Source organism: Podarcis raffonei, chromosome 1 (assembly GCF_027172205.1).
Source record: "Podarcis raffonei isolate rPodRaf1 chromosome 1, rPodRaf1.pri, whole genome shotgun sequence".
Lineage (NCBI taxonomy): Eukaryota > Metazoa > Chordata > Lepidosauria > Squamata > Lacertidae > Podarcis > Podarcis raffonei.
The window spans coordinates 121,336,462-121,361,285 of NC_070602.1; the positions used below are offsets into that span (position 1 = coordinate 121,336,462).

General features: G+C 44.7%; 1 protein-coding gene across 2 annotated transcripts in view; it reads left to right on the plus strand.

Annotated features, from left to right (window-relative positions):
- DNAH7 (dynein axonemal heavy chain 7) overlaps nucleotides 1-24,824 on the plus strand; it is a 163,843-nt gene that overhangs the window by 55,527 nt on the left and 83,492 nt on the right. For both annotated transcript variants that reach the window (XM_053360481.1, XM_053360487.1), the window contains exons 22-35: nucleotides 589-801; nucleotides 1,524-1,633; nucleotides 3,948-4,116; nucleotides 4,382-4,484; nucleotides 4,577-4,704; nucleotides 7,154-7,366; nucleotides 8,508-8,606; nucleotides 10,535-10,783; nucleotides 11,682-11,831; nucleotides 12,851-13,033; nucleotides 16,242-16,418; nucleotides 17,737-17,868; nucleotides 21,490-21,714; nucleotides 22,295-22,492. In XM_053360481.1, coding sequence (XP_053216456.1) covers nucleotides 589-801; nucleotides 1,524-1,633; nucleotides 3,948-4,116; nucleotides 4,382-4,484; nucleotides 4,577-4,704; nucleotides 7,154-7,366; nucleotides 8,508-8,606; nucleotides 10,535-10,783; nucleotides 11,682-11,831; nucleotides 12,851-13,033; nucleotides 16,242-16,418; nucleotides 17,737-17,868; nucleotides 21,490-21,714; nucleotides 22,295-22,492 — 2,349 coding nt within the window. The remainder of the gene's footprint in view (nucleotides 1-588; nucleotides 802-1,523; nucleotides 1,634-3,947; nucleotides 4,117-4,381; nucleotides 4,485-4,576; nucleotides 4,705-7,153; nucleotides 7,367-8,507; nucleotides 8,607-10,534; nucleotides 10,784-11,681; nucleotides 11,832-12,850; nucleotides 13,034-16,241; nucleotides 16,419-17,736; nucleotides 17,869-21,489; nucleotides 21,715-22,294; nucleotides 22,493-24,824) is intronic.

Here is a 24,824-nt window from a genome sequence, read left to right on the forward strand (position 1 = left end):
ACCAGACTGAGGCCGTTTAGGGCTTTAAAGGTTAGCAGCAACACTTTGAATTGTGCTTGGAAATGTACTGGGAACCAATGTAAGTCTTTCAGGACCGATGTTATATAGCCCAGGCGTACACTCCCAGTCACCAGTCTAGATGCCGCATCCTGGATTAATTGCAGTTTCCGGGTCACCTTCAAAGGTAGCCCCACGTAGAGCGCTTTGTAGTAGTTCAAGCGGGAGATAACTAAAGCATGCACCACTCTGGCGAGACAGTCTGTGGGTTTGCTAGACATGAACTTGTGAAAACCCAGAAGCCAGTTTTTAAAAAAGCAGCATTGGGGGTGGGGGAGCTCTGTAGATTTCTGCTGATATGATGATGTTTAAGCATGTACCGTACTTTTCCGTCTATAAGACGCCCCCATGTATAAGACGACCCCTATTTTTTGAGCCCAAAATTAAGAACTAAACATTTTAAACATTCAGTATAAGATGACCCCCAATTTTAAACTTTAAAAAAATTGGGGGAAAACATAGTCTTATACACAGAAAAATACGGTAATTTGTTTGCGTCTGATCCTTTCCCCCTCCCCAAACCTCTCTCAGGCACTTGAAAAGTACCTGGAACAGTGCAATGGGCAAATTGATGGCATTGTCACACTGGTGCGAGGAACGTTATCAAAGCAGAATCGAGTAACTCTTGGAGCACTCGTCGTGCTCGATGTTCACGCTCGGGATGTTCTGGCAAGTCTAGTAAGCAAACATGTCAATGACGAGACCGACTTCGAATGGCTGAGCCAGCTTAGGTACTACTGGGAGGTAAGTGAAGCCCTTAAATCACGTTAGGAGATGATTTCTGTTTGCAGTTTCCCTGTTTGGGCTAACTTGCTGACACAGAGTGATTAATGCACGAATACGAGAATTTTTTTGCTGGCGATAAAAGATATCTCTCGCCTGTCATCCTATAGACTGAGAGTTAAGAGGTCTAATACGTATACATATATGGTTTGTAATTAAAATTATTTTCCCCAATCACCTTGCACACCTTTTGAATTTGCAATAGGTGCACATATAAAACTTATTCAGTCAAAGGCCACATTGTTTTAGAAGTCCAGATTTTATATTACTATTTTTGAAAGGGGAAGAAAAAGGAGTAGAGTATATACTTTTGAACTGAGTGGCCTTAATCTGATTTTGTCAGAATCGTAGTGTTTTGAGCCTGCATTAATTTCCTCAGCCAAGGGCTAAGCAGATTTGAGCTGGCTAAAAGCTAGCAGGACACGTATATAAGATATCCCATTTATTAGCACATGGTGCCCTATAACTGCGACTATCTTACTATAGTAATCAATCGCATTGGGTGGAATGCAATGTCCCGCTTTCCCTCTGTACAACCTGCTAGATCGAGTGATTCCCCCAATCTCCCCCCTCGTGAGCTACATTGGAGCCAATGAGCTAGAAAGAAACTGTGGTCTGTATGTGATTTCTCCACCGTCCCCCAGCTTATTCCATGCATTTCATGGTTGTTGTTTTCCGCATAGGAGGGGCATCTACAAACAAAGATGATCAATGCCGGTTTGCGGTATGGATACGAATATCTCGGCAATACCCCTAGGCTGGTTATTACCCCATTAACAGATAGATGCTACAGGTAAAAAACAGTTTGGGTAATATTTATTTATTCACTTACGTTTATTAATCTGCTGTTTTTCGGCCCTGGGCAGTTGAGAACAAAAATACCAACATACAGGTGAAACTCGGAAAATTAGAATATCGTGGAAAAGTTCGTTTATTTCAGTAATTCGACTTAAAAGGTGAAACTAATATATGAGATAGACTCATGACATGCAAAGCGAGATATCTCAAGCCTTTATTTGTTGTGGTTCGAGGACCCGACCCCCGCAATGTGAAATGAATACACAAGGACACATGATATAAGGTTAATGGGCAAGGAAAGGCCACAACTTTATTGATTACAGCAGTGAAAAGGTATTGGCTTAGGCATTGGGTCTCTAAAACAAGTGGGTTTATTCACCAGTAGGTGGAGCCTGTTGATGCTAATCCAACTATAGGCTCACCCCTGCTGTCACCGAGGGTCGTGCCATGGCCTCCCGCCAAGCAGGCATCGGACAGAATACACGACCGCCAGATTCCTTTAACGGAATACCCAAAAATTGAAGGCATAGGCGATGGCCACACCTAGCCCTTCGACACACCACAACACATTATTCCAATGCCTAACCACCACCCGAGCCGAAAACGACGGCGACGAATGAGGCCGGGGAGAGGCTGGCGCTGCAGCAAAAGGCTGCTGAGCACGCCCCCTCGGAGGCACCTGGTTGGGTGCCTGCCAAGGGGCGTGGGCGCCAGCCAGGAGAGGTGGAGGCAGGGGACTAACGCCCCCTGCTAGGGGCGGTGCTCGGGCTCCCGCCCACAACCACTCCCCTCTCTTCCAGGGAGGAGAGTCTTTATAATTGTGATGTTCATGGTGTACAGCTGATGAAAACCCCAAATTAACAATCTCAGAAAATTAGAATATTAAATGAAATCACCAAAACAAGGACTGCAAATAGAGCAATATTGGACCTCTGAGAAGTAGAAGCATGCACATGTACTCAGTACTTGGTTTGGGCCCCTTTTGCATCAATTACTGCCTCAATGCGGCTGTAGTAGTGTACATGGATAAGTTTCTATACAGTTTTTGGTAGTTCTGTCCCCAAGTCTTTCAGGGTTTTATATGTCAGTGTAGCCTTCTACACCAAGCTTGAATTGTGAATGGAAGTGTATAGGCAACCAGTCCAGCTTCTTCCGGATTGGTGTTATATGATGCCAACTGGCTGTGCCACTCAACAGTGAGTCCAGGGTGGCCTCACTCAGAATGCCTTAGAGTAATTCAAACAGGAAGCTTACCAGAGCACAGATCAATGTGGCAAAGCTTTCTCTGCACTGGCCCAGGGTATATTTTGGCAAAATAGACATATATTCTGGCATAAATGTTTAGGACCTGATATAAAAACCAAAAATAATGTGTGGTTTTTCGGACCAAAGCTCACAATTTGAAAAAGGACTTCTACAAAACAAAGAAAAACTTTTATCTAAAATGCACAATCTGTTATTAGATTGGGAAACAAAAGATGAGCTTGACAAAGCCTCTTATGACCCATTGGGCAATAGATATAGGATATAACATAGATTTCAATCTTTCAGGGAAACTTTGGAAGAACAATCTGAAGTTTACAGCATGTTATTCTTTGAAGGGAAAGACCAGAGTCCTTTTTGGGCGGATAACTCAGATGTCAAAAAAGCCTATTAATGTATGCCACTACTGTGGCCTGTGTTTTGTTAGACCCAAAATGGAAAACGAGCGAGGTCCCAATTAAAGAAGAACGGCAACTTAAAACTGATGGAATATGTGCAGCTTGCTGACCTAACATATAAAATAAGGAAATTGTCCAGTAGTGCCTTAGTTGGTCTCTAAGGTACTACTGGACAAGTTTTTGGTTTTTTTGACTGCATCAAACCAACACGGCTACCTACCTGAATATAAAATAAGACAACAAGAAGAACATTTAAAGAAGATTGGAAAATATTTATTGAATATATGGGGGGAAACTGTGTACACTTGAAAACGTTGGCAGCATTAAGATAAATTCAACAGTGTAAACAAGTTTTGATGGATGTAATAATGGAAAACTTAATGGTTTAGTTTATGTAAAATATGCAGGGATTTATGATATGCAAACTGAACCATGGAAAGAGAAGAAGGGAAGTCCTTGACATTTTAAGGTTGTTTAATGTCAAATACTAATTCTACAAATTCTAATACAAATTCTAATAGTAAGATAGAAAACCTAATAAAAATTATACACACAAAAAATAAAATAAAAACCAGAAATAATGTGACAGACATTTCCTTAACTTGTGCCTTTTTTAAAAAAAAAAAATCCTCCTCCCTCTAATTTCAGAACTCTGTTTGGTGCCCTCCATCTTCACCTTGGCGGTGCCCCTGAAGGCCCTGCAGGAACTGGCAAAACCGAGACGACAAAGGACTTGGCAAAGGCTGTCGCCAAGCAATGTGTGGTTTTCAATTGCTCTGATGGACTGGATTACCTCGCCCTGGGGAAATTCTTTAAGGTGCAAATGAATATCGGCAAACATTTAGAATTAAGAACCAAAGCATTTTAATAGCAACGACAGACATGCTCTCATAGGAAGCATGGGTTCTTTGTACAAATACCGGTATTTGTGTTTGAACAAGTTCTAAAGAATCGGACGAGAATGAATGAAACACCTACTGCTTTCTTCCCAAGGGAGTTCCTCATTATTTTTTAAACTGAAAATAGATACGTACTGGACCTGAACCATGAATTTTTTAAATTTATTTTTTGTCCCTCTCTAGGGTTTGCTTTCCTGCGGAGCCTGGGCCTGCTTCGATGAATTCAACAGAATTGACTTGGAAGTACTTTCTGTTGTGGCTCAGCAAATTCTTACTATCCAGAGAGGTACTCTTTTTTTGTTTCGTTATCTCTGCCGTGTTAAGATAAAACCCGTTCCAGCTGCAATTAAAATGATGCCTATTTCTCTCTGTCCGTAGGCATCAACTCTGGCTGTGACTTGCTGGTGTTTGAAGGCACTGAGCTGAAACTTAACCCCACATGTGCCGTCTTCATAACTATGAATCCTGGCTATGCTGGGCGATCAGAACTCCCAGACAACCTCAAGGTACCCAGTAGCAGTAGCACGAGCTCACTAGGTTCCAAGAAAACACCCTTCCAGAATAGACTTGTGGTATGAATGCATCAGGTACAACATACATCACATAATTTTGGACGGCCCTCTCTTCGACACTCTTCAGAGAGACCCACTGGCAACTCCTTTGAACCTTAAATTATCTACTTGGAAAGAATTGTAATGCGATATCTGCTGAGGAATGGTATTCCTGAAACTACTGAGATGGTCTCAGTATATTTATCCGAGATCTTTAAAGTCAAATTTAAAACTACTTAATTTTACTTAATGGTGGCTATTGTGGCTTTTGGGATGCGGGTGGCGCTGTGGGTTAAACCACAGAGCCTAGGACTTGCCGATCAGAAGGTCGGCGGTTCAAATCCCCGCGACGGGGTGAGCTCCCGTTGCTCGGTCCCTGCTCCTGCCAACCTAGCAGTTCGAAAGCACGTCAAAGTGCAAGTAGATAAAGAGGTACCGCTCTGGTGGGAAAGTAAACGGTGTTTCTGTGCGCTGCTCTGGTTCGCCAGAAGCAGCTTAGTCATGCTGGCCACATGACCCAGAAGCTGTACGCCGGCTCCCTTGGCGAATAAAGCGAGATGAGAGCCGCAACCCCAGAGTCGGCCATGACTGGACCTAACGGTCAGGGGTCCCTTTACCTTTACTATTGTGGCTTTTATGTGTTTAGTATGTCTGGATTGGGATGCGGGTGGCGCTGTGGGTTAAACCACAGAGCCTAGGACTTGCCAATCAGAAGGTCAGCGGTTTGAATCTGGACCCTTTACCTTTACCTTTAATGTCTGGATTACCAATATTTTATGGATGGTATTTAATGATTTTATTGTCTAATTATGTCAATAAAGGCTGAATGAATGAGTAAGCCCCAGCTAACATTGAGGGACAGGCTTCTGTAGGCGCCCCTTTTGCCCTTTTCAAATTGTTTCATGAAAGAACAATAGAATTGTAGACTTGGAAGGGATCCCGAGGATCATCTTGTCAAACCCACTGCAATGCAGGAATCTCAACGCGCAGTTCCCTATCCAATTTGAAACCATACCAGAGCCTGCTTAGCTTTGCAAATGTGCTAGCAGTTTTATTGCTGCGCCACTAGGAGGTAACTCATTCACAATGTGAAGAATAAAAGTGTTATCACTGAGTGAGCAGAGGGAAGTCAGTTGCAGTGGTGATGATGAAGCTGTATCCCAGTAAACAGGTGCTGGCCAAAGTTGTACCAGCTAGAGGGAAGGACAGCAGCTGCTACTGTCGCTGCCACATGGGGGCATCCTGCAATTGCTATCTCAGAGCTTTGTGTGGTCCCTTTGATCCTTCCTTAGGTTCTTCTTCTGGACTTCTAAATGGTTGCTTCCCAACACACTAACCTTCCTCTGTATGCACATGCCCGGAAGAGGCATATTGTTTCAGAGGACTGTGGCCTTTGCTGTGCCGGATTTATGTATAAGCTAAACAAGCTATAGCTTGCGGCCCCACTCTCTTGGGCCCCCCCCCAAAAAAAAATTAAAGAAAAAAACTGGATATACATCTCCAAAATATAAATAAAATGGCTTTAGATACCTATTAGGTCAATAAAGGGGCAGCGGGTGGCGCTGTGGTCTAAACCGCTGAGCCTCTCAGGCTTGCCAGTCAGAAGGTCGGCGGTTTGAATCCCCGCGACAGGGTGAGCTCCTGTTGCTCTGTCCCAGCTCCTGCCAACCTAGCAGTTCGAAAGCACACTAGTGCAAGTAGATAATTAGGTACCACTCCGGCGGGAAGGTAAACGGCGTTTCCGTGTGCTGCTCTGGTTTGCCAGAAGCGGCTTAGTCATGCTGGCCACATGACCTGGAAAAACTGTCTGCGGACAAACACCGGCTCCCTCAACCTGTAAAACGAGATCAGTGCTGCAACCCCAGAGTCATCTGCGACTGGACTTAACTGTCAGGGGTCCTTTACCTTTTGAGGTCCATAAATTACCATATAGCATATATGCAACACAAAAAAACAGTGACAATTTGTTGTTGACAAAGGACAGCTGGACATATAAAGGGCCCTTTCAGTAGCTTAGGGCCTCATCAAAGGCTGCCTGTTTGGGGGTTTTTTGGGGGGGGGGAATGAATGGGAAATCAAGGCAAATGACAGAACAAATAACAGAAAATGATTCATATACTCCTTTAAACCCATCATATACTCCAAAAATAATAATCATAGGATATATGCCAGTGTGGTGCCCTCCAGGTATTTGAAAGCATTTAGGATTCCCCCCCTCCCAGTTTTATTTAGTATCCCTTATTTTGGGGGACTGTTTGGACAGTAACTGTCTTTACCAATCTGGGGAATGGTTTGCATACTGATAATGAAATTTAGCCTTCTATCCCAGTCTGAAGCTGACTGCCTGTCGAGGGACTGTCATAGAGCTCTGCAGTTAACCTGCCTGTCAATTCTTGCTTAATAGGCCCTGTTTCGAACCGTGGCAATGATGGTACCTGATTACGCCATGATTGCTGAAATTGTCCTGTACTCCTGTGGGTTTGTTACCGCTCGGCCTCTGTCGGTGAAAATTGTAGCTACCTATCGCCTGTGTTCGGAGCAGTTGTCTTCCCAGCACCACTATGATTACGGAATGAGAGCCGTGAAGTCGGTGCTCACAGCAGCTGGAAATCTGAAGGTGGGAAACGTGCCCCTTTTTCACGGTCTTGATTTAGAATCACTAGAAGCAAAATCTGTGCTTCTTACTTGAGCTGAATTGAGTATAGGGCCTTCTGTGTGTATATGCTGCCACTGTTGCCCTGGGGGCCCACAATTTTGTGTGTGGGGGGGCTCAGCTCCCACAAAGTGGGGCTCTGATGCAACTTCTAGTTTTGTACCAGAAGTCAGGTTGGACGTGACGTCCTTCTTTGGTGCTTCATTCCTGATTTGCATTTACAGTGGTATCCTGGTTCTTGAACTTAATCCGTTCCGGGAGTCTGTTCGACTCCCAAAACCATTTGAAAACCAAGGTGCAGCTTCCGATTGGTTGCAGGAGCTTCCTGCACTCCAGCGGAAGCTGCGTCGGATGTTCAGCTTTAAAAAAAAGTTCACAAACTGGAACACTTACTTCTGGGTTTCTGGTGTTTTGTTCTGATTTGTTCGACAATTAAGCCATTCAAGAACCAAGTACCACTGTATTTATTTGGGAGGTTTATAAACCACTTATGCAAACAGCTCTCTGAGCAGTGTACAGTAATCTAAGCACTGCACAATTAAACCAGAGTTCTCCGTTATATCTTAATCACGGAAGTCTAGTGCAAGATAAACTAAGGAGCCAGAATAATGACCCAGGAACAGATCCTGGAGGTGACTAAATATTGGACCAAAGTTTATCTAAACCTGGCCAGTGACTACTGATGTACATTTATTAGAACAATATGGGTTCTGCAACAGATTGCTGCTAAGATCTTTGCGGATTCACTTGTTTTCTCAATGAAAGCATGTTTATTTTTGATCCAGTTTGCCCATATCCTACCATGCAAGAAATCAGCAGGAGTTTTAATCCAAAACTCATAGTAGCATTTCCCACTAGACCTTTAGATGTGAACTTTGTCTGGCAGCATAATAAGATCAGAGTTTTGTGTTATAAAGCTGCTCTGAAAGTTTAGATTGTTCACATCTGTCTGGAACGTGTCAGTTCCCCTAAAAACTGCAAATCGGGCACAGGTAGAGGAAACAGTGATAATGAGGAAAACATTGACATACATTTTATTTTATGTTATTGGTAAATTTGAAACGAAAATTTTGACTCTCAAATTAACTGTGTCCCTTTTTTGCAGCTGAAGTATCCAGATGAAAATGAAGAAATTTTGCTGCTTAGATCCATTATAGATGTAAATTTGCCTAAGTTTTTATCCCACGATCTACCACTTTTTGACGTAAGGGTCTTTGATTACATTATTCAAGATCAAGAGATAAGCGATACATACCAAAACCTATACACGGATGAGATTTATGAGCGTATTGCAACCTGAAGCTATAGACAAATCTAGAAACATAGGAAAACACCTCATAAGCAAGTCAGATCATTGATCCATCCAGCACATGATTGTCTACAATGACTGACAGCGGTTCTCCAGGTTTTATTATGCTTATTGATTTTTAGGTATTTATATGCCGCTTAACATTCAGAATTTCTAAGCAGTGTAGAAATTGAGACAGGTCTCCCAGTCCTAGCTGTAGTTGCTGGAGATTGGACCATCTACATGCAGAATTTATTCTCTACCTCTTTCCTCCAAATCTACAAGCACTATAGATTTCAGTAGGTGCAAAGAGCAATACAGTTATTCCAATAATAATAATAATTAAAAAATGAAATAAATCCCCCAAAGCTGACAAGATAGCTGGTATAACTTTGGGAATGGGAACATCACACATGCAAGTGTCATCAGCTGTTTTCAGGCATCATGATTCTGTTCCATCTGCGTGCAAAAGCCCAGGATGCAGCTCTGAAGTAAACGTTTTTGCTACAGTGGGGAAAATGTGGATGTTGACCACAAAAGCCATGAGCCCAAACATTCATGAATGGTAAGGTAAAGGTAAAGGGACCCCTGACCATTAGGTCCAGTCGTGGCCGACTCGGGGGTTGCGGCGCTCATCTCGCTTTATTGGCCGAGGGAGCTGGCGTACAGCTTCCGGGTCATGTGGCCAGCATGACTAAGCCGCTTCTGGCGATCCAGAGCAGCGCACAGAAACGCCATTTACCTTCCCGCTGGAGCGGTACCTATTTATCTACTTGCACTTTGACGTGCTTTCAAACTGCTAGGTTGATGGGGAAGAAGACTGCAAGGCCATGTGCACTGACTCTGCTCCCATTGCCAATCTGCACCTGTCTCCCACGATATCCACGGGTTGGCAAGACTGCTGCCGTAGGGCTTGCCAAACACATTTACTCACTTCCTGTGAACTGGTTGTGTGTGTGCAGGTTGAGGGTCAAGCCTAGACATGTTTGGCAGGCTTACTCATGGCAAACATTTCCCCAGTGTGTGGACATCATGTGGGCAGGCCTGGCAGAGGTGTGGCCGCCACCCGGTTCTCATTGCATGGAGTAAATAACACTTTACTGGGACTCTGACAGCTATGTTTTATCTTCTATGGCGATCACTCGTAGTTGAGTAAGATTGTCTCCCATGAACACGGTCTTAACAGTGAGTCCGTAAGTGACTGTGGAGGCCAATTCTGGATCCACACGTCCTTCCACAGTGGGGACAAGGTTTCCGGGTGGGAGTTGATCACGGTGAGGGTTTGCCAAGTGTGCCTTCCTCTTAGTGCGTTTCTCCCTTTCGTCCTGAGTTTGAGCATCTTCAAAACCCATGACACCTTTGGTAAAGGCTGTTCTCCAATTGGAGCGCTCGCAGGCCAGTGTTTCCCAGTTGTCACTGTTTATGCTACATTTTGTTAGATTTGCCTTGAGAGAGTCTTTGAACCTCTTACGTTGAACAATAGCATTATGCTTTCCATTTTTAAATTCTGAATAGATTAGTTGCTTTGGGGAGACGATAATCAAGCATCTACACAACATGACCAGTCCAACAAAGTTAATGTTGAAGAATCATCACTTTGACACTGGTGATCTTTGCTTCTTCCAGTACACTGGCATTAGTTCACCTGCCTTCCCAGGTGATGTGTAAAATTTTTCGGAGGCACTGTTTTATAGAACATAAAACATAGACACTACGTTTTATAGAAATGTGATCACATTGCTAGTTTAAAAGGCCTTTTTTGGGGACAGGAGATAATTCAGAGAAGACCCAGAGACTGCTTGCTATAGTCATGGTTAAAATACCTTGTAATTCATTTTTGACAGGGCATCACTTCAGATTTGTTTCCTGGTGTGAAGTTGCCGAAACCAGATTACAATGACATCCTGGAAGCCATCAAGATAAACTGCGAAGAAATGAATTTACAGATGACACCGTTCTTTTCCGAGAAAATTTTGCAGATCTTTGAAATGATGATTGTGCGGCATGGTTTCATGATCGTCGGAGAGCCCTTTGGTGGAAAGACATCTGCGTATCGGGTTTTGGCAGCTGCTTTGGGGGACCTGTGTGAAAAAGTAAACAAATGTTTCCAGAAGGCATTGTGTCCTAAAAACAGCAAAGTGACATATTGTGTCACCTTGTCAACTTTTTCTCACATCCGGCCTGATCTTTCATTTCCTTCAGAAAAAATGTCTTGTCTGTCCATACGCTGCTGCTAATGGCATTTGCCTAAGTAGCTAGAATGATAGGATGCTGCAAAGAATGAAAAGAGATGCTCATAACAGCAAGCACCTCTCGTTCATTACATGCGAGAAGGCCTAAACCTTGAGCACTTGATATTTTCTCCCCTCCCAGCAAGTCCTCCTCCCACTGCTCCCATTTCTGTCAGGAGAAAGGGGAGGCTGTGAAAGGGATGGCACTATGGCAGGACTTGACACTTCTTGACAAAGTACAGTGGTACCTCAGTTTTCGAACGTAATCTGTTCCGGAAGACCGTTTGAGTTCCAAAACATTTGAAAACCAAGGCGCAAAGGGCGGCCTGCAAATTAAATACAGAGAATTTAGAAAAATAATATATACTCTCAGTAGAAGCCGTTCGACTTCTGAGGCGTGTTTGAAAAGTGAAGCATTTACTTCCGGGTTTTTGGCGTTCGAAAACCGAAACGTTCGTCAACGGAGACATTAAAAAACCGAGGTACCACTGTATTGTTTTCTGGCCAAGAAGAACATAACATGCATGTTGGAGTCAGGATCGTAATCCCCTCCATTTCCTATGTTGCCATGAATGGCCAAACCATCCATCTGTATAGGGCAAATATGTGTGTGTGTAGGTGCGTCTATCTGGATATATTGAAAGATAACATGTAGATTCACATACAGTAGATATAAATGTAGGTATGGATAAGAGAGATGTGTATTGATGAATTAAATGCACCACTGATTTATCAAATGCAATTCCCTATGTGTACTCAGGGGCTGATGGAGGAAAATAAAGTTCAGATCACTGTTATCAACCCCAAAGCTATAACTATGGGGCAGCTGTACGGACAATTTGATCCTGTCTCCCACGAGTGGTCAGATGGCATTCTGGCTGTGAGCTTTAGGGCCTTTGCCTCTTCAGCTGTAAGTATTCAACAAGATTAAAATATTTCAGCATATGCATAGTTTTAAAGCATAGATTAGATGGCCATCTGTCATGGATGCTTTAGCTGAGATTCCTGCATTGCGGGGGGTTGGACTAGATGTCCCTTGGGTCCCTTTCAATTCTATGTAAACAATGTCTAGAATAAAAGGAGGAGCCAAACTGTGCCCTGAAGGCATAAAAGACCCTGGTCTTCTGTGGGGTTTGTGCCGCTTCAGTGGTCATATGGTAGGGAAGGGTTAGAATTGTCACCAACTGAAGGCATCATAATCGACAAATTCAGCACCAAGGGCCTTCTGGCGGTTCCCTCACTGCGAGAAGTGAGGTTGCAGGGAACCAGGCAGAGGGCCTTCTCAGTAGTGGCACCCACCCTGTGGAACGCCCTCCCTTCAGATGTCAAGGAAATAAACAACTTTCTGACTTTTAGAAGACATCTGAAGGCAGCCCTGTTTAGGGACGTTTTTAATGACTGATGTTTTATCGTGTTTTTAATATTCTGTTGAGAGCTGCCCAGAGTGGCTGGGGAGGCCCGGCCAGATGGCCGGGGTATAAGTAATAAATTATTATAAATTATTATTATTACAGTCATACCTAGGGTTCCAGATGCTTCGGGTTGTGCGATTTTGGGTTGTGCACCGTGCCGAACCCAGAAATACCAGAACGGGTTACTTCTGGGTTTTGGCTCTTGTGCAGAAGCGCTAAATCGTGACCCGCGCATGTGCAGACGCGGCGCTGTGGGTTGCGGACACTGCGGATTGCGAACGTGGAACATGGATCACGTTCACAACCTGAGCATCCACTGTATTATTATTATTGATTATTGGTTACACTTGTCTGCATTTAAATAAAAGAGTTCTTTGTTTTTAGATGCTGATATGTGCTGCAGCACATTCTCTCCTGTGTGAGGGAAACAGAAGAAGACCTCTTCTAAGAAGGTCTTTTTGCTCACCTTACCAATTCTTAACATTATTTGTACTAAAACTTTGTTCCCTCCCCCCAGACACCTGACAGGAAGTGGCTTATTTTTGATGGGCCAGTGGATGCCGTGTGGATTGAGAATATGAATACCGTGCTGGATGATAACAAGAAACTGTGTCTGATGAGTGGTGAGATCATTCAGATGTCGCAACAGATGAGCCTTATTTTTGAACCAATGGACCTGGAAGTTGCTTCTCCTGCTACTGTAAGTTGGCGCAGTCGGAAGGTTGCTTTTCGATGACATTAGGGTTGTGACCATCCCACAGCAGTGAAAAAAAAATAACTTTCTCATTTCTTTACTTCCTGATCTACACTGGCAAATTCACCTGCAATAAAAACAGTAAAACACTAAAAATAAAATAAAAGCATACTGAAACATTTAAGGACAATTATTATTTTTATATCACTTTTATTCGATCTCCAAAAATATTCCAAAATATTTATCGGCATATACAATTGTCAGCGCTGCCCAAGGCCCCAGCTCACACAAGACCAACGCTGCTTCTTCCTCAAGTAAAAAAGTCTTTATTGAAGTTCAGTTTCATTTCCAGACGCGCAGCGCGCAACGCTACGTCTATGCCCTAGACCGTAGAAGTCCCATTTGAATCTCCTCCCCCCTGACACCAGCTTAAGATTCTAGCCTTACTCCACCTCTTCCTCTGTTCCTTCTTTCTCTGGGTCCTCCTGCTAGTCGGAGTTTCAGCCTTCCTAGATTCTTCTGACGCTGAGTCCGCCGACTCTTCTCCCCCCCTCCTTCGGGCTTTAGGACCTGGCTCCCAATCCGGGTTTTCTGCTGTCCCGCACTCCTCCACATTTGAACTTGGCGCGCGCGCGCAGCCTCCCACTTTCCTTCTGACCGTTACACTTGTGTCACTGCTCCCTCTTTCGGGGAGGCTAGCTGGACCTGGCCTTCCCTCCGTTTCCCCACTCCCCGATGGGGGCGTGGTTACTCCTGACTCATCTTCTCTCCCCGCTGGAGGAGAAGCTGGTCCTGACTCATGTGACTCTTCCCCCCCACTGTGCTCTGGTGGGGGAACTGGTCCTGATCCTCCGCTACTCCTTTGGGACTCCCCTCTGGTTCCTTGTTTATGGAACGTCCCCCCTGGGACTCCCCTCGCCCTTACCATAGGCGCCCCCTCCTGGGAATCTTCTGATTCGCTGGAGAAGCTCATGGAATCTCTTGGTCCACTGTCATATTCCCCTACGCTCCCCTCTGATTCCTCTCCTCCGCTCTCTATTTGCTCTCTCCCCTGCTCTTCTGCTCCTGAGCCTCTGACAACAATTCTTTTTCCAGCACAAAATTCTTGACTTCCCACCTCTCCTTTTCTGATGTTTGTTTTTTACCCCTTTTTTATTAGCAGTTTTATAACACCTTTTTTAAAATCGAAACCCTGTTATTGTTAGATCTTTCAGTAACCCACTGCTTATATTTCAAATCCTGCCTGCCACTTCATATATTGGTGATAAATTGATAGATAATCCACCAGTGATCTCCATTCCTCCTTAAACACTTTGTCATTATGTCCTATTAGTTTGGCAGTTGATTTCACCATTTCAGAACAATCCGTCAGTTTCATAGGCCATTCCTCCTTTGTTGGAATTTATTCTTCTTTCAATTTATGTGCATATAAAGTTCTAGCTGCTGTTGTCGCATAAATAAATGCGTCACCTTTTTCAAGACACCTGTCCCCCTTATTCCTAGCAAAAAAGGCTTCAGGTTTTTTTAAAAAGGAATTATCAGTTTAAACATCCTTTTCAATTCATTATGTATCATTTCCCGAAACCCCTTTGCCTTTTCACAGGGCAATTTAATAACAATTATATCTAAAATGTTAGAAATAAATAAACCACAATGAAACACAATAACAAATGGAAAAAGAGATCTAACCAAATCTTGTACAGTGGTACCTTGGTTCTCCACCTTAATCCGTTCCGGAAGTCTGTTCCAAAACCAAAGCGTTCCAAAACCAAGGCACACTTTCCCATAGGAAGTAATGCAAAATGGATTAATCCGTTCCAGACTTTTGAAAACAACCCCTAAAACCGCAATTTAACATGGATTTTCCTATCTAATAAGACAATTGATCCATAAAATGAAAGCAATAAAACATGTACTGAAGTCACACAGTCAACCAATCAGTAGCTGAACTGGGTTCCACACAGTCACAAAAACAAAACAAAAAAGAGCTGCAAAAACAAAAACGCAAAATAAATAGCAAAAACAGACAGACCTTAGTGTAACACTCAAATCGGAAGCATAACACTCAAAACAGAGCATGTTTGGCTTCCGAAAAAGGTTCGCAAACCGGAACACTTACTTCTGGATTTGCAGTGTTTGGGTTCCAAGTTGTTTGAGAACTAAGGTACCACTGTATTTGGAAAAGCCTGCTGAAACAGAAAGGTTTTCAGCAGGTGTGTAAAACAGTAAACAGCAGGTGCCTGCCTAATGTCATTAAGCAGGGAGCTCCAAACCACAGGTGCTGCTGCCATGCTAAAATAATAACTCCTCACAAATGCATAAGGAATACTGTGTGGGACCTGTAAGTGCAAGTTTCTCAGAGCAAAGAGGAACCTATGGGGTAAGTAAACTGGTCCCAAGCTGTTAAGGGCTGCATATATCAATAGGAACATGTTGAACTTGGCCTGGCAGCAAACTGGCAGCTTGTGCAGGTCTTTGATAACTAACACAATCATTATCCAATTAGTCTGCCAAAAGCAAACTTTCTCGTTGTATTGTTTTAAAAATAACAATTCCTAAATGCTTTTTCGTGGAAGTTAATGTCCTTGAAATCAGTGGGACGTTTCTGAGCGAATGTGTTTGGAATCGGCATGCCAAGTTCTTGTTAGATTTCATTATTTTAAGTAGTTTCTACCCCAGTCCCCTGTCCATTTTGATTTCCACTTTTGGAAAGATATATTTTTGTTTGTTGCAATGCCAGTCTTCCTATAAATTGTCGTTTGATTTTTTGATTTATTTTTAAAGTTGGTATCTACAACCATGATTTTGTATAATGGATTAGTGAAAAATGAATGAAGCCTTTTCTTAATTGCAGTTTTTTAATAGAAAATTATTTTTGTTTTCAGGAGTCGGCTCCCTCTCCCTCTCCATCTTTCTTTAATAAAGGAAGTTTAAAAAATGAAAGCTATGATTTACACACACACACACGCGCGCGCGCGCACACACACACACACACACACACAAACTAGAACTTGTGTCACTGCAACTGGTTAGATCTGAAATTGTTGGCATGTAATACGTCAACTTGTGATTTATATAATTGTTGACAATCATTTTGTTCTGTCAGACCTAGACTATCCGAGCCAGCTTCCACAAGTTTACTGAACATATAAGCATTCCATTAGGTTAGGTTATCTATAGCCTTAAGATATGTAAAGGTATTCTCCTTTTGCAGGTTTCCAGATGTGGCATGGTCTACATGGAGCCACAAATGCTAGGTTGGAGACCTGTGATGCTATCCTGGCTACATCTGATGCCTCCCACCGTCACACCTCTACATAAAGAGTTTATAACAGGCTTGTTTGACAGGATAGTCCCGCTTTCTGTTGAGTTTATTAGAAAGTGTACAAAGGTGAGCTAAGCATGGATTTAATGAAATGGAAATTGCCTTCCTGGAGTGTGTCAGTACAGAAGCATGAATGCTTTAATCATGGTCACAAGAGCTCCCCCCCCTTCAAAATTTGGATATTTAGGTGTGGAACCAAGGGAGGGAGGAAATTGTTTGGTGCATTCTTTGCAGTGGGCTGAGACAGGGCTCGTCCTGTGTTCCCCCCTTGCCACTCTCTTTTCCCAGGAAAATCCTGCTCCTTGGTGCTAAATCGGAGCAAACGTCAATCTGGAGAAAACCTGAATTGCCCTTTGCTCTGTCTGACCATTAAAGAGCAGTTTTCCCTGGGGGAAAGGGTGGGTAGGCCCTCAATTCCGTGTTCCTGAACTTGCTTTGTAGACTGGAACACAACTCCCAGTCAGATTGTACATTGCATAGGATTTCATGACACAGTGCACAAAAATAAGTATTTTGTTTAAAGGATGCATGCATAAGTGTGCACTTTACGATAAAAGCGTGCATTCTGGGGAAAGTTTTCAGCTTCGGTCCCATCTTAATCAATTGTTCTTACTTCTGAATAGATATGTGTAAAGTTGCAGTCCCTATTCTTGGGTTGGCATTCACAGTCAACATTTCAGTGACATTAGATTGCTCTTTAGTTCAGTCAATTCGGTTGCTGGCTTTGCAGTTATTATTATTATCAATCCTATTTCATACCCTATGCAATAAGAGAAAAATCTAAAGAAGTAGGACTGAGGATAACAAATTGCTTGCATTTCTTTATTTTATTTTTGTTTGGAGGTTATTTTTTTATTTTGTCTTAAGGATAACACAGGGCTTTGTTTTTTGATCTCTTGTGCCCATAATGCTTAGAGTTAGGTAAAGGTAAAGGGACCCCTGACCATTAGGTCCAGTCGTAGCTGACTCTGGGGTTGCGGCACTCATCTCGCTTTATTGGCCGAGGGAGCCAGCGTACAGCTTCTGGGTCATGTGGCCAGCATGACTAAGCCGCTTCTGGCGAACCAGAGCAGCACACGGAAATGCTGTTTACCTTCCCGCCGGAGCGGTACCTATTTATCTACTTGCACTTTGACGTGCTTTCAAACTGCTAGGTTGGCAGGAGCAGGGACCGAGCAATGGGAGCTCACCCCGTCGCGGGGATTCGAACCGCCGACCTTGTGATCAGCAAGTCCTAGGCTCTATGTTTTAACCCACAGCACCACCCGCATCCCTTAATGCTTAGAGTTAGGCGTTGTTTAATTTTTGATGGTAAGGCTGATGGAACAGGCTCATTTTAAATTAAGTTCATGTACTATGGAGAACATGCCTTTGCTCCTCCTAGGAACTGTCTCCTACGTCAGATACCAACTTGGTTCGATCGTTGATGAATCTGATGGACTGTCTCATGGATGAGTTTCAAAACGAAGCGAAACTTAAGACTGTTACGGACCGTGAAATATTTTCTTGGCTTGAGGTGGGCAGGATCTTGTTAACGCATTGAATCAGAGATTTGGTTTGAGTTAACCTCCATGGATCTTTATCAAATTAGAGTGTTGGTGCAAACCTGACGCATTACAATTGATGGCTTGGTAACATATTTAGATCACTTAGGGGTGCATTACAGAGGCTTGTAGTCAATGGACAAGGGGGCTAGGTTAATCCCCTAAAATTTCCCCTGGCACCTCCTTCCCCAAAGCCCAGGAAGCTTCTGCCCGGCTTAGGGCAAGAGGTGCGATTGTCTGACTGGTCCAAGACCCTCTCACCACCTTCCCAAAGCCCTCCCTGCTTTGGGAAGTGTCACCAAACTGTGGTCACTTGGTTCTTTTGACATCCAGAGAGACAAGTGATATCCCGTATGCTATAGGACTTTCAATAAGACACGTCAGAGACCAGATCTGGGTTGACACACCTCTCATGTAACATTTATTTTGTATAGTCAAGTATACATTAATACATTGGTACCAAGAGGTTCAAACACTCACACCTTCATCCATACTCACAAGGCCCTTCACGTAGGTTGATCATGCCTCACGCAAGAGCTGTTGGTGTTGAGCTGTAGTGCTAGTCCCGGCACACTGAGGGCATACAGAGAGTCCTTTTTATAGTCTTCTTCCCCCTTGCCATCTGTGGGATGGCTTGGAGAAGGATTGAATCTCCACCTATACAACTTAGGTAGTTCTGTCCCTGTAATTCCCAAAAGAAAAGCTTCTGGTGTTTTTTTTAAAATAAAAGTTATTTTGAACATCTTTTTCAATTCATTGTATATCATTTCCCAGTAAGCTTTAACCTTACTATAAGACCACCACACATGATAAAAAGAACCTTTGTCTGGCAGCTTAGATACTGGAATGATTTGAGCTAACAGTTCCTGGCTGGATCCAATTGCATTTAAGGCATTTCCGTACAGTATCCTTACTGCTCCAGTGATGTTTTCCTCAGCCAACTTATAAACTATCGATGTCATCCATGAAGTTGCATCTGTCATACATTTGCCTATCTGTGTCCATCGGGGGGGGGGGGGATTCATACACCATAGGGCTTTTCCTCCTAGGAAATAAACAACTACTTGACTTTTAGAAGACATCTGAAGGCAGCCCTGCTTAAGGAAGTTTTTAATGTCTGGTGTTTTATTGCATTTTAAATATTTTAAATATGGCTGGGGAAATCCAGCCAGATGAGTGGGAATAATAATAATAATAATAATAATAATAATAATAATAATAATAATAATATATTACTGCTTGCCTCTTCCATGATACTGAATGTTTCTGGGAACTCTGGCCCAATCCAAATTTCTCACCTTTTATGCTTGCTTCCTGCATCAATTATAGTGTGTAGAGATGTTCTTATTGCTGTGAGCTTTAATCTCTCCAGATAGAGCAATCCACAGTGTAGTGTAGTATCAGGTTTTGTTGTTGTTGTTGTTGTTGTTTAGTCATTTAGTCGTGTCCGACTCTTCGTGACCCCATGGACCAGAGCACGCCAGGCACTCCTGTCTTCCATTGCCTCCTGCAGTTTGGTCAAACTCATGTTGTTAGCTTCGAGCAGTGGCGTAGCGTGGGGGGTGCCAGGGGTGCCGGCCGCACCGGGCGCAACATCTGGGGGGGGCGCGAGTCCAGAGGGAAGGGACAAGTTCCTTCCTCCGCCGGGCTCCCCGCCGCCACCGCCAGCCTTGCGCCCTAGCGCGCGTGCGCCCCCCGCCGCCGCCGCCGCTGCGCTCTACTCACTGTTCGCAGGAGGAGCAGCCGCTGCAGCAGCGCCGACGCCGCCACCGACGCCTGGCCGGGCACGGGCAGCCTCCGCACCCCGCTGCCGCCGCCATCCCCTCGGCCCAGCCACAGCTGCTTCTGCCGACTGGAAGGGAGGAGAGCTCCGAGGGGCCTCGATGCGCCCTGCCCTCCCCAAAACCCTCCGAGAGGAAGCCGGCGGGCGGGCGAGGGTCTCCCAGCGGAAGGGGGCGCCGCTGGCTCCGGCTCTCAGCGCAAGTCTCAGCCGCGGGGGGGGGGGGGGGGCGAGGACGGAGCGCGGCTGGAAGCCCCCGGACCCGGCCGGGAGGAGGAGAGGCGCTCGCCAAGCCCGGATCTGGAGCGCCTCGGAGCGCGGGCTCCACCTACAGCCCAAGGAGAGGAGGGGGCGGGGAGGCGCCCGAGGGGAGGGGGCTTCGGCTGCCTCGGCCTGCGGGGGCTCCGCAAATAATAAATTTAATAAATTCCTGCTGAGCCTTTGGGGGGGGGTCCTTTGCTCCTTCGCTCGCCCCCAGCCCCAGTGGCGTAGCGTGGGGTGTGTGCAAGGGGGGCTGGCCGCACCGGCCGCAACATCTGGGGGGGGGCGCTCGCACTTGAGTGCTAAAATCCACGGGTTGGGGGCGCAAATTACTTGCCTTGCCCCGGGTGCTGACAACCCACGCTACGCCACTGGCTTCGAGAACACTGTCCAACCATCTCGTTTTCTGTCGTCCCCTTCTCCTTGTGCCCTCAATCTTTCCCAGCATCAGGGTCTTTTCCAGGGAGTCTTCTCTTCTCATGAGGTGGCCAAAGTATTGGAGCCTCAGCTTCAAGATCTGTCCTCCCAGTGAGCACTCAGGGCTGATTTCTTTCAGAATGGATAGCTTTGATCTTCTTGCAGTCCATGGGACTCTCAAGAGTCTCCTCCAGCACCACAATTCAAAAGCATCAATTCTTTGGTGATCAGCCTTCTTTATGGTCCAGCTCTCACTTCCATACATCACTACTGGGAAAACCATAGCTTTAACTATACGAATCTTTGTTGGCAAGATGATGTCTCTGCTTTTTAAGATGCTGTCTAGGTTTGTCAATGCTTTTCTCCCAAGAAGCAGGCGTCTTTTAATTTCGTGGCTGCTGTCACCATCTGCAGTGATCATGGAGCCCAAGAAAGTAAAATCTCTCACTGCCTCCATTTCTTCCTCTTCTATTTGCCAGGAGGTGATGGGACCAGTGGCCATGATCTTAGTTTTTTTGATGTTGAGCTTCAGACCAGATTTTGTTCTCTCCTCTTTCACCCTCATTAAGAGGTATAACAACAACAACAACAACAACAACAATTTCATTATTTATATTCTACCCATCTGGCTGGATTTTCCCAGTCACTCTGGGTGGCTTACAGCATATATAAAACATAATAAAATATCAAACATTAAAAAGCCTCCCTATACAGGGCTGCCTTCGGATGTCTTCTAAAAGTTATGTAGTTCTTTATCTCCTTGACATCTGAAGGGAGGGCATTCCACAGGGCGGGCGCCACTACCAAGAAGGCCCTCTGCCTGGTTCCCTGTAACTTCACTTCCCGCAGTGAGGGAACCAACAGAAGACCCTCGGAGGAGGATCTCAGTGTCTGAACGATGGGGGTGGAGATGCTCCTTCAGGTATACTGGGCTGAGGCCATTTTCAATCCTGCACTTTAGTATAAAAATTATCATTTTGGACTGTGATTCTTTGCCCCCTTGCATATAGTATATGCCCCATTGGAGCCACAGAGTAGGCCACATTGGACACTGTGGGCCTTACTTCTGAGTAAACATGCATAGGGTTTCATTGTTAATTAATGAATACACGTTCTCACTTTCCTTTTGCACTAGAGCATTTTTGTGTTTTCTCTCACCTGGTCTGTCGGAGCCAGCTGTAAGGAGAGCGACCGGCTGAAATTTGACAAGATCGTTCGTGAATTGCTGGAAGGGCCAATGAGCGACGAAACGAGAGAAAAATATAAATTGCTGAGTGGTCTTGAGCACATGCGCGCAAAAATACTGACTGTCCCCTATCCAGAGGATGGAACAATTTATGAGTACCGCTTTGTCAAAGATGTGAGTGTGTTTGTTTTCAGTAGAGGTTTTTCCTGGAGTTGAATTGGTAAATTCATTTCCAGTATCACCTCTACGTTAGATCAGTAGTCTTTATTGAATTATGGAACACTCCTTTCAGAAAGTAGTTAATGATGGCTGCCATTTTCCAGTCCACCCCAATATGACAAAAAGCAGAGTAAATGGCCGGTTTCATATTTATATTCAGAACAATGTATGGACCTTTAATGATGGGCATGGTTTAGCTTTCAGTGATAAATTGATCTGTAATCCAGTCTCGACATACTTCCACTGAAGCTAGCTGCCTGTTTGGGAGGGAAGAGGGCCTGAATATTTCTCCTCCCACCGCAGCAACTCAAAGAAAGAGTGGCAGGAATTCAGGTGTCCCCACGTGGCTGATGGGTGATCAGCCCTGACCATGTGTGGTCCTGAGTTCTTGATTCAGAGATGCAGAAGCACACAGTTGAGCACAAAGCAGTTCCTGATACAGCAAGGGACGTGGCACGATCTCACTAGCGCAGGGTGAAATGTGTCCTTGAGATCCTTCTCCTGTTCTTTCTGATTGTGTTATGTTTTGAAACAGGGCGCAGGAAGGTGGGAGCCTTGGGTGGAGGCACTCGAGACAGCTCCGCCTATACCGAAAGACATGCTCTTCAACGAAATAATTGTCCCCACCCTGGACACCATCCGATACTTTTCGTTAATGGAAATGCTGACAACACATCAAAAGCCGTTCATATTTGTTGGGCCAACAGGAACTGGCAAGAGCGTATATATCATAGTAAGTATGTCTTGAAATGTACGTTGCACTTTTTGTCTCTGCAAGGAGAATCCCCACTGTTTGGGAATTAATGAAAACTGGACCCTGTGCTTCTTACCACCAGTGGCATAGCATGGGGGGTGCAGGGGGGGCCGGCCGCACCGGGCGCAACATTTGGGGGTTAGGGGGCGCAACATTTGGGGGTTAGGGGGCGCAACATTTGGGGGTTGGGCGCAAATCCATGGGTTAGGGGGCGCAAATTACTTGCCTTGCCCCGGGTGCTGACAACCCACGCTACGCCCCTGCTTACCACCAAACTTTATCCTCGTTCTCGAGATTGGGCGTGGCTTTCTCTCATTCCCTCTAACCTTAGCAGAGTAAGCAGACAATGTCAGTGGTAGCTGCAGAAGACGTTTTGAGCAGGCATCCTAACTGTTCCATTCCTCAGCTTTGATGCTTATTCCTTTACTTGGAGCTCAAAAATTCTGGGTGCACAAAAATGAAGGAGAGCCAGTCATAGGGGATCTGCCTTGCCCACAGCAGATCCCAGGGGCATTCCCTGGCATCTCCAAGTAGGACTGGGAGATAACGGTGCCTGAAATCCATGGAGAACCACTGCTGGTCAATGTACTGAGAAAGATGCCCCAATGTCTGACTCTGTGCACAGCAGCTTCCTGTTGTAATGATCTCAGGCAGGTAAGCAAGCATGCCTCAATAAGAATTAATGACCTCCCAGCAGTTTTATGGTACTTTTATTTACAAAACACATCCAGAGCGCGGCTTCTGGCCTGCACTCCTCGAAGGAGTTGATCAGTCTGAATCTCCACCCCTCTCACAGCAGGAAGGATGCCAGATTCCCGCCCTTCCCCTCTTGCCCTTCTGCTGCACTCTGACCTTGTCCTGTCTCCGAGAACAGGGGCTGAGAAGTTGGACTGCCCCTTCCCACTTCCACTAGACACGCTGTCTTCTGCCTCTCTGCTGGTTGCCTAGCAACCCTCTGACTGCCTCCTAACTCTCCCCCTTCTTGAGAGCTATCGTGTCTGTGACTTCTTTGTGAAGGAGGGTCGAGCTCCCCCTTCCTGGCTCTGTCAGCCAGCTTTCGTTTGCAGAGTTGGCCTCTCTCTCACTTGTCTCAATTTCTGAGTCTGACTCTTCCCCTGCGCTCGGTTGAGCCACGTCCCTGACACCTGTGTCCCTATGAAAAATAAAATGGCCCAAAGACTTGCAGTCTAATCAGAGGCAATACAGATTAGGGAGGGAAGATGATGAAACAAAAGAAGGGAAAACTGGGGTGAAAAGATGTGCCTTAAGGAGGAGTCTGGTGGACAAGGAGTGGTGGTGATAAGAAGCTGCAAGGGAAAGGAGACTTGGGTTGTTGTGAAGATTGGGAATGACCTTAGGTTTAACTTGGAGCTATCAAAATGCATATTTGGTTTGCTCTTTACTTTAGATCAATATTCCTTTGCCTGAATGTCAAAAGAGGTCTCTTCATGGTCTTATGAGTTATCTTGAGAAATATAAATATTAGCACATCTGTTAAATGGTTGTTTTGGCATTCTATAAAGCCACTTTGAGTTCCCCTCCATTACCCACATAAGTGACCAAAATTATGAACTCCTTATTTAGAAGAACAATTGATATAATCTCAGTCAAAAAGCCTATAAAAAAACCCTCGGTGTTTGTCTTCCTGTAAGTTATTTCTCTTTGTGCGCCTGCCTTCCCTGTAAATGAATTTTTATTAATGCAATTAATTCTTGCATTAATGTTATGCATAATTAGATTTGCTCTTCGGTGAAAAGTAGCAAGTGGCCTCCCACAGTCATTTTGCTGATTCTGATACTTAGAAATTTATTCTAGTTAACACGGAGTAACTAAACTGGAAAATTATTTTTGCAATAAAGGGCTGTAATTGGCTTTTATTTAATTACTCTTTAACGCGACTTTGATTTATTGCACTGATAAAATATTAGTAACGTGGGACCCAAAGTTAAGGGAAGGCAACAAAGCAATGCTGATGTGTTTAGCTGGAGAATGATCTCTCTCTCTCTCTCTCTCTCTCTCTCTCTCTCTCTCTCTCTGCGTGTGTGTGTGTGTGTGTGTGTTTTAGAAAAATGGGTGAAAGTGTACTAAATGCTTAAGCCAGGTCTTGAGAAGCCCACCCCAGGGTTAGCATACCAGCTGCACTGGGTAGTTAGAAACAGTCCAAGTTTGGCCAAAGGGCCTGAAGCATGACTTAGCCACCCTCCCTTTCTCTAAGAAATGTGTGTACATGCTCTGGCAGGTATAAAGCCAAGGCTGGAATCAGCATTTGACAGGTGTGAGGTTTTATCATCCTGATGGATGTTACATCGTA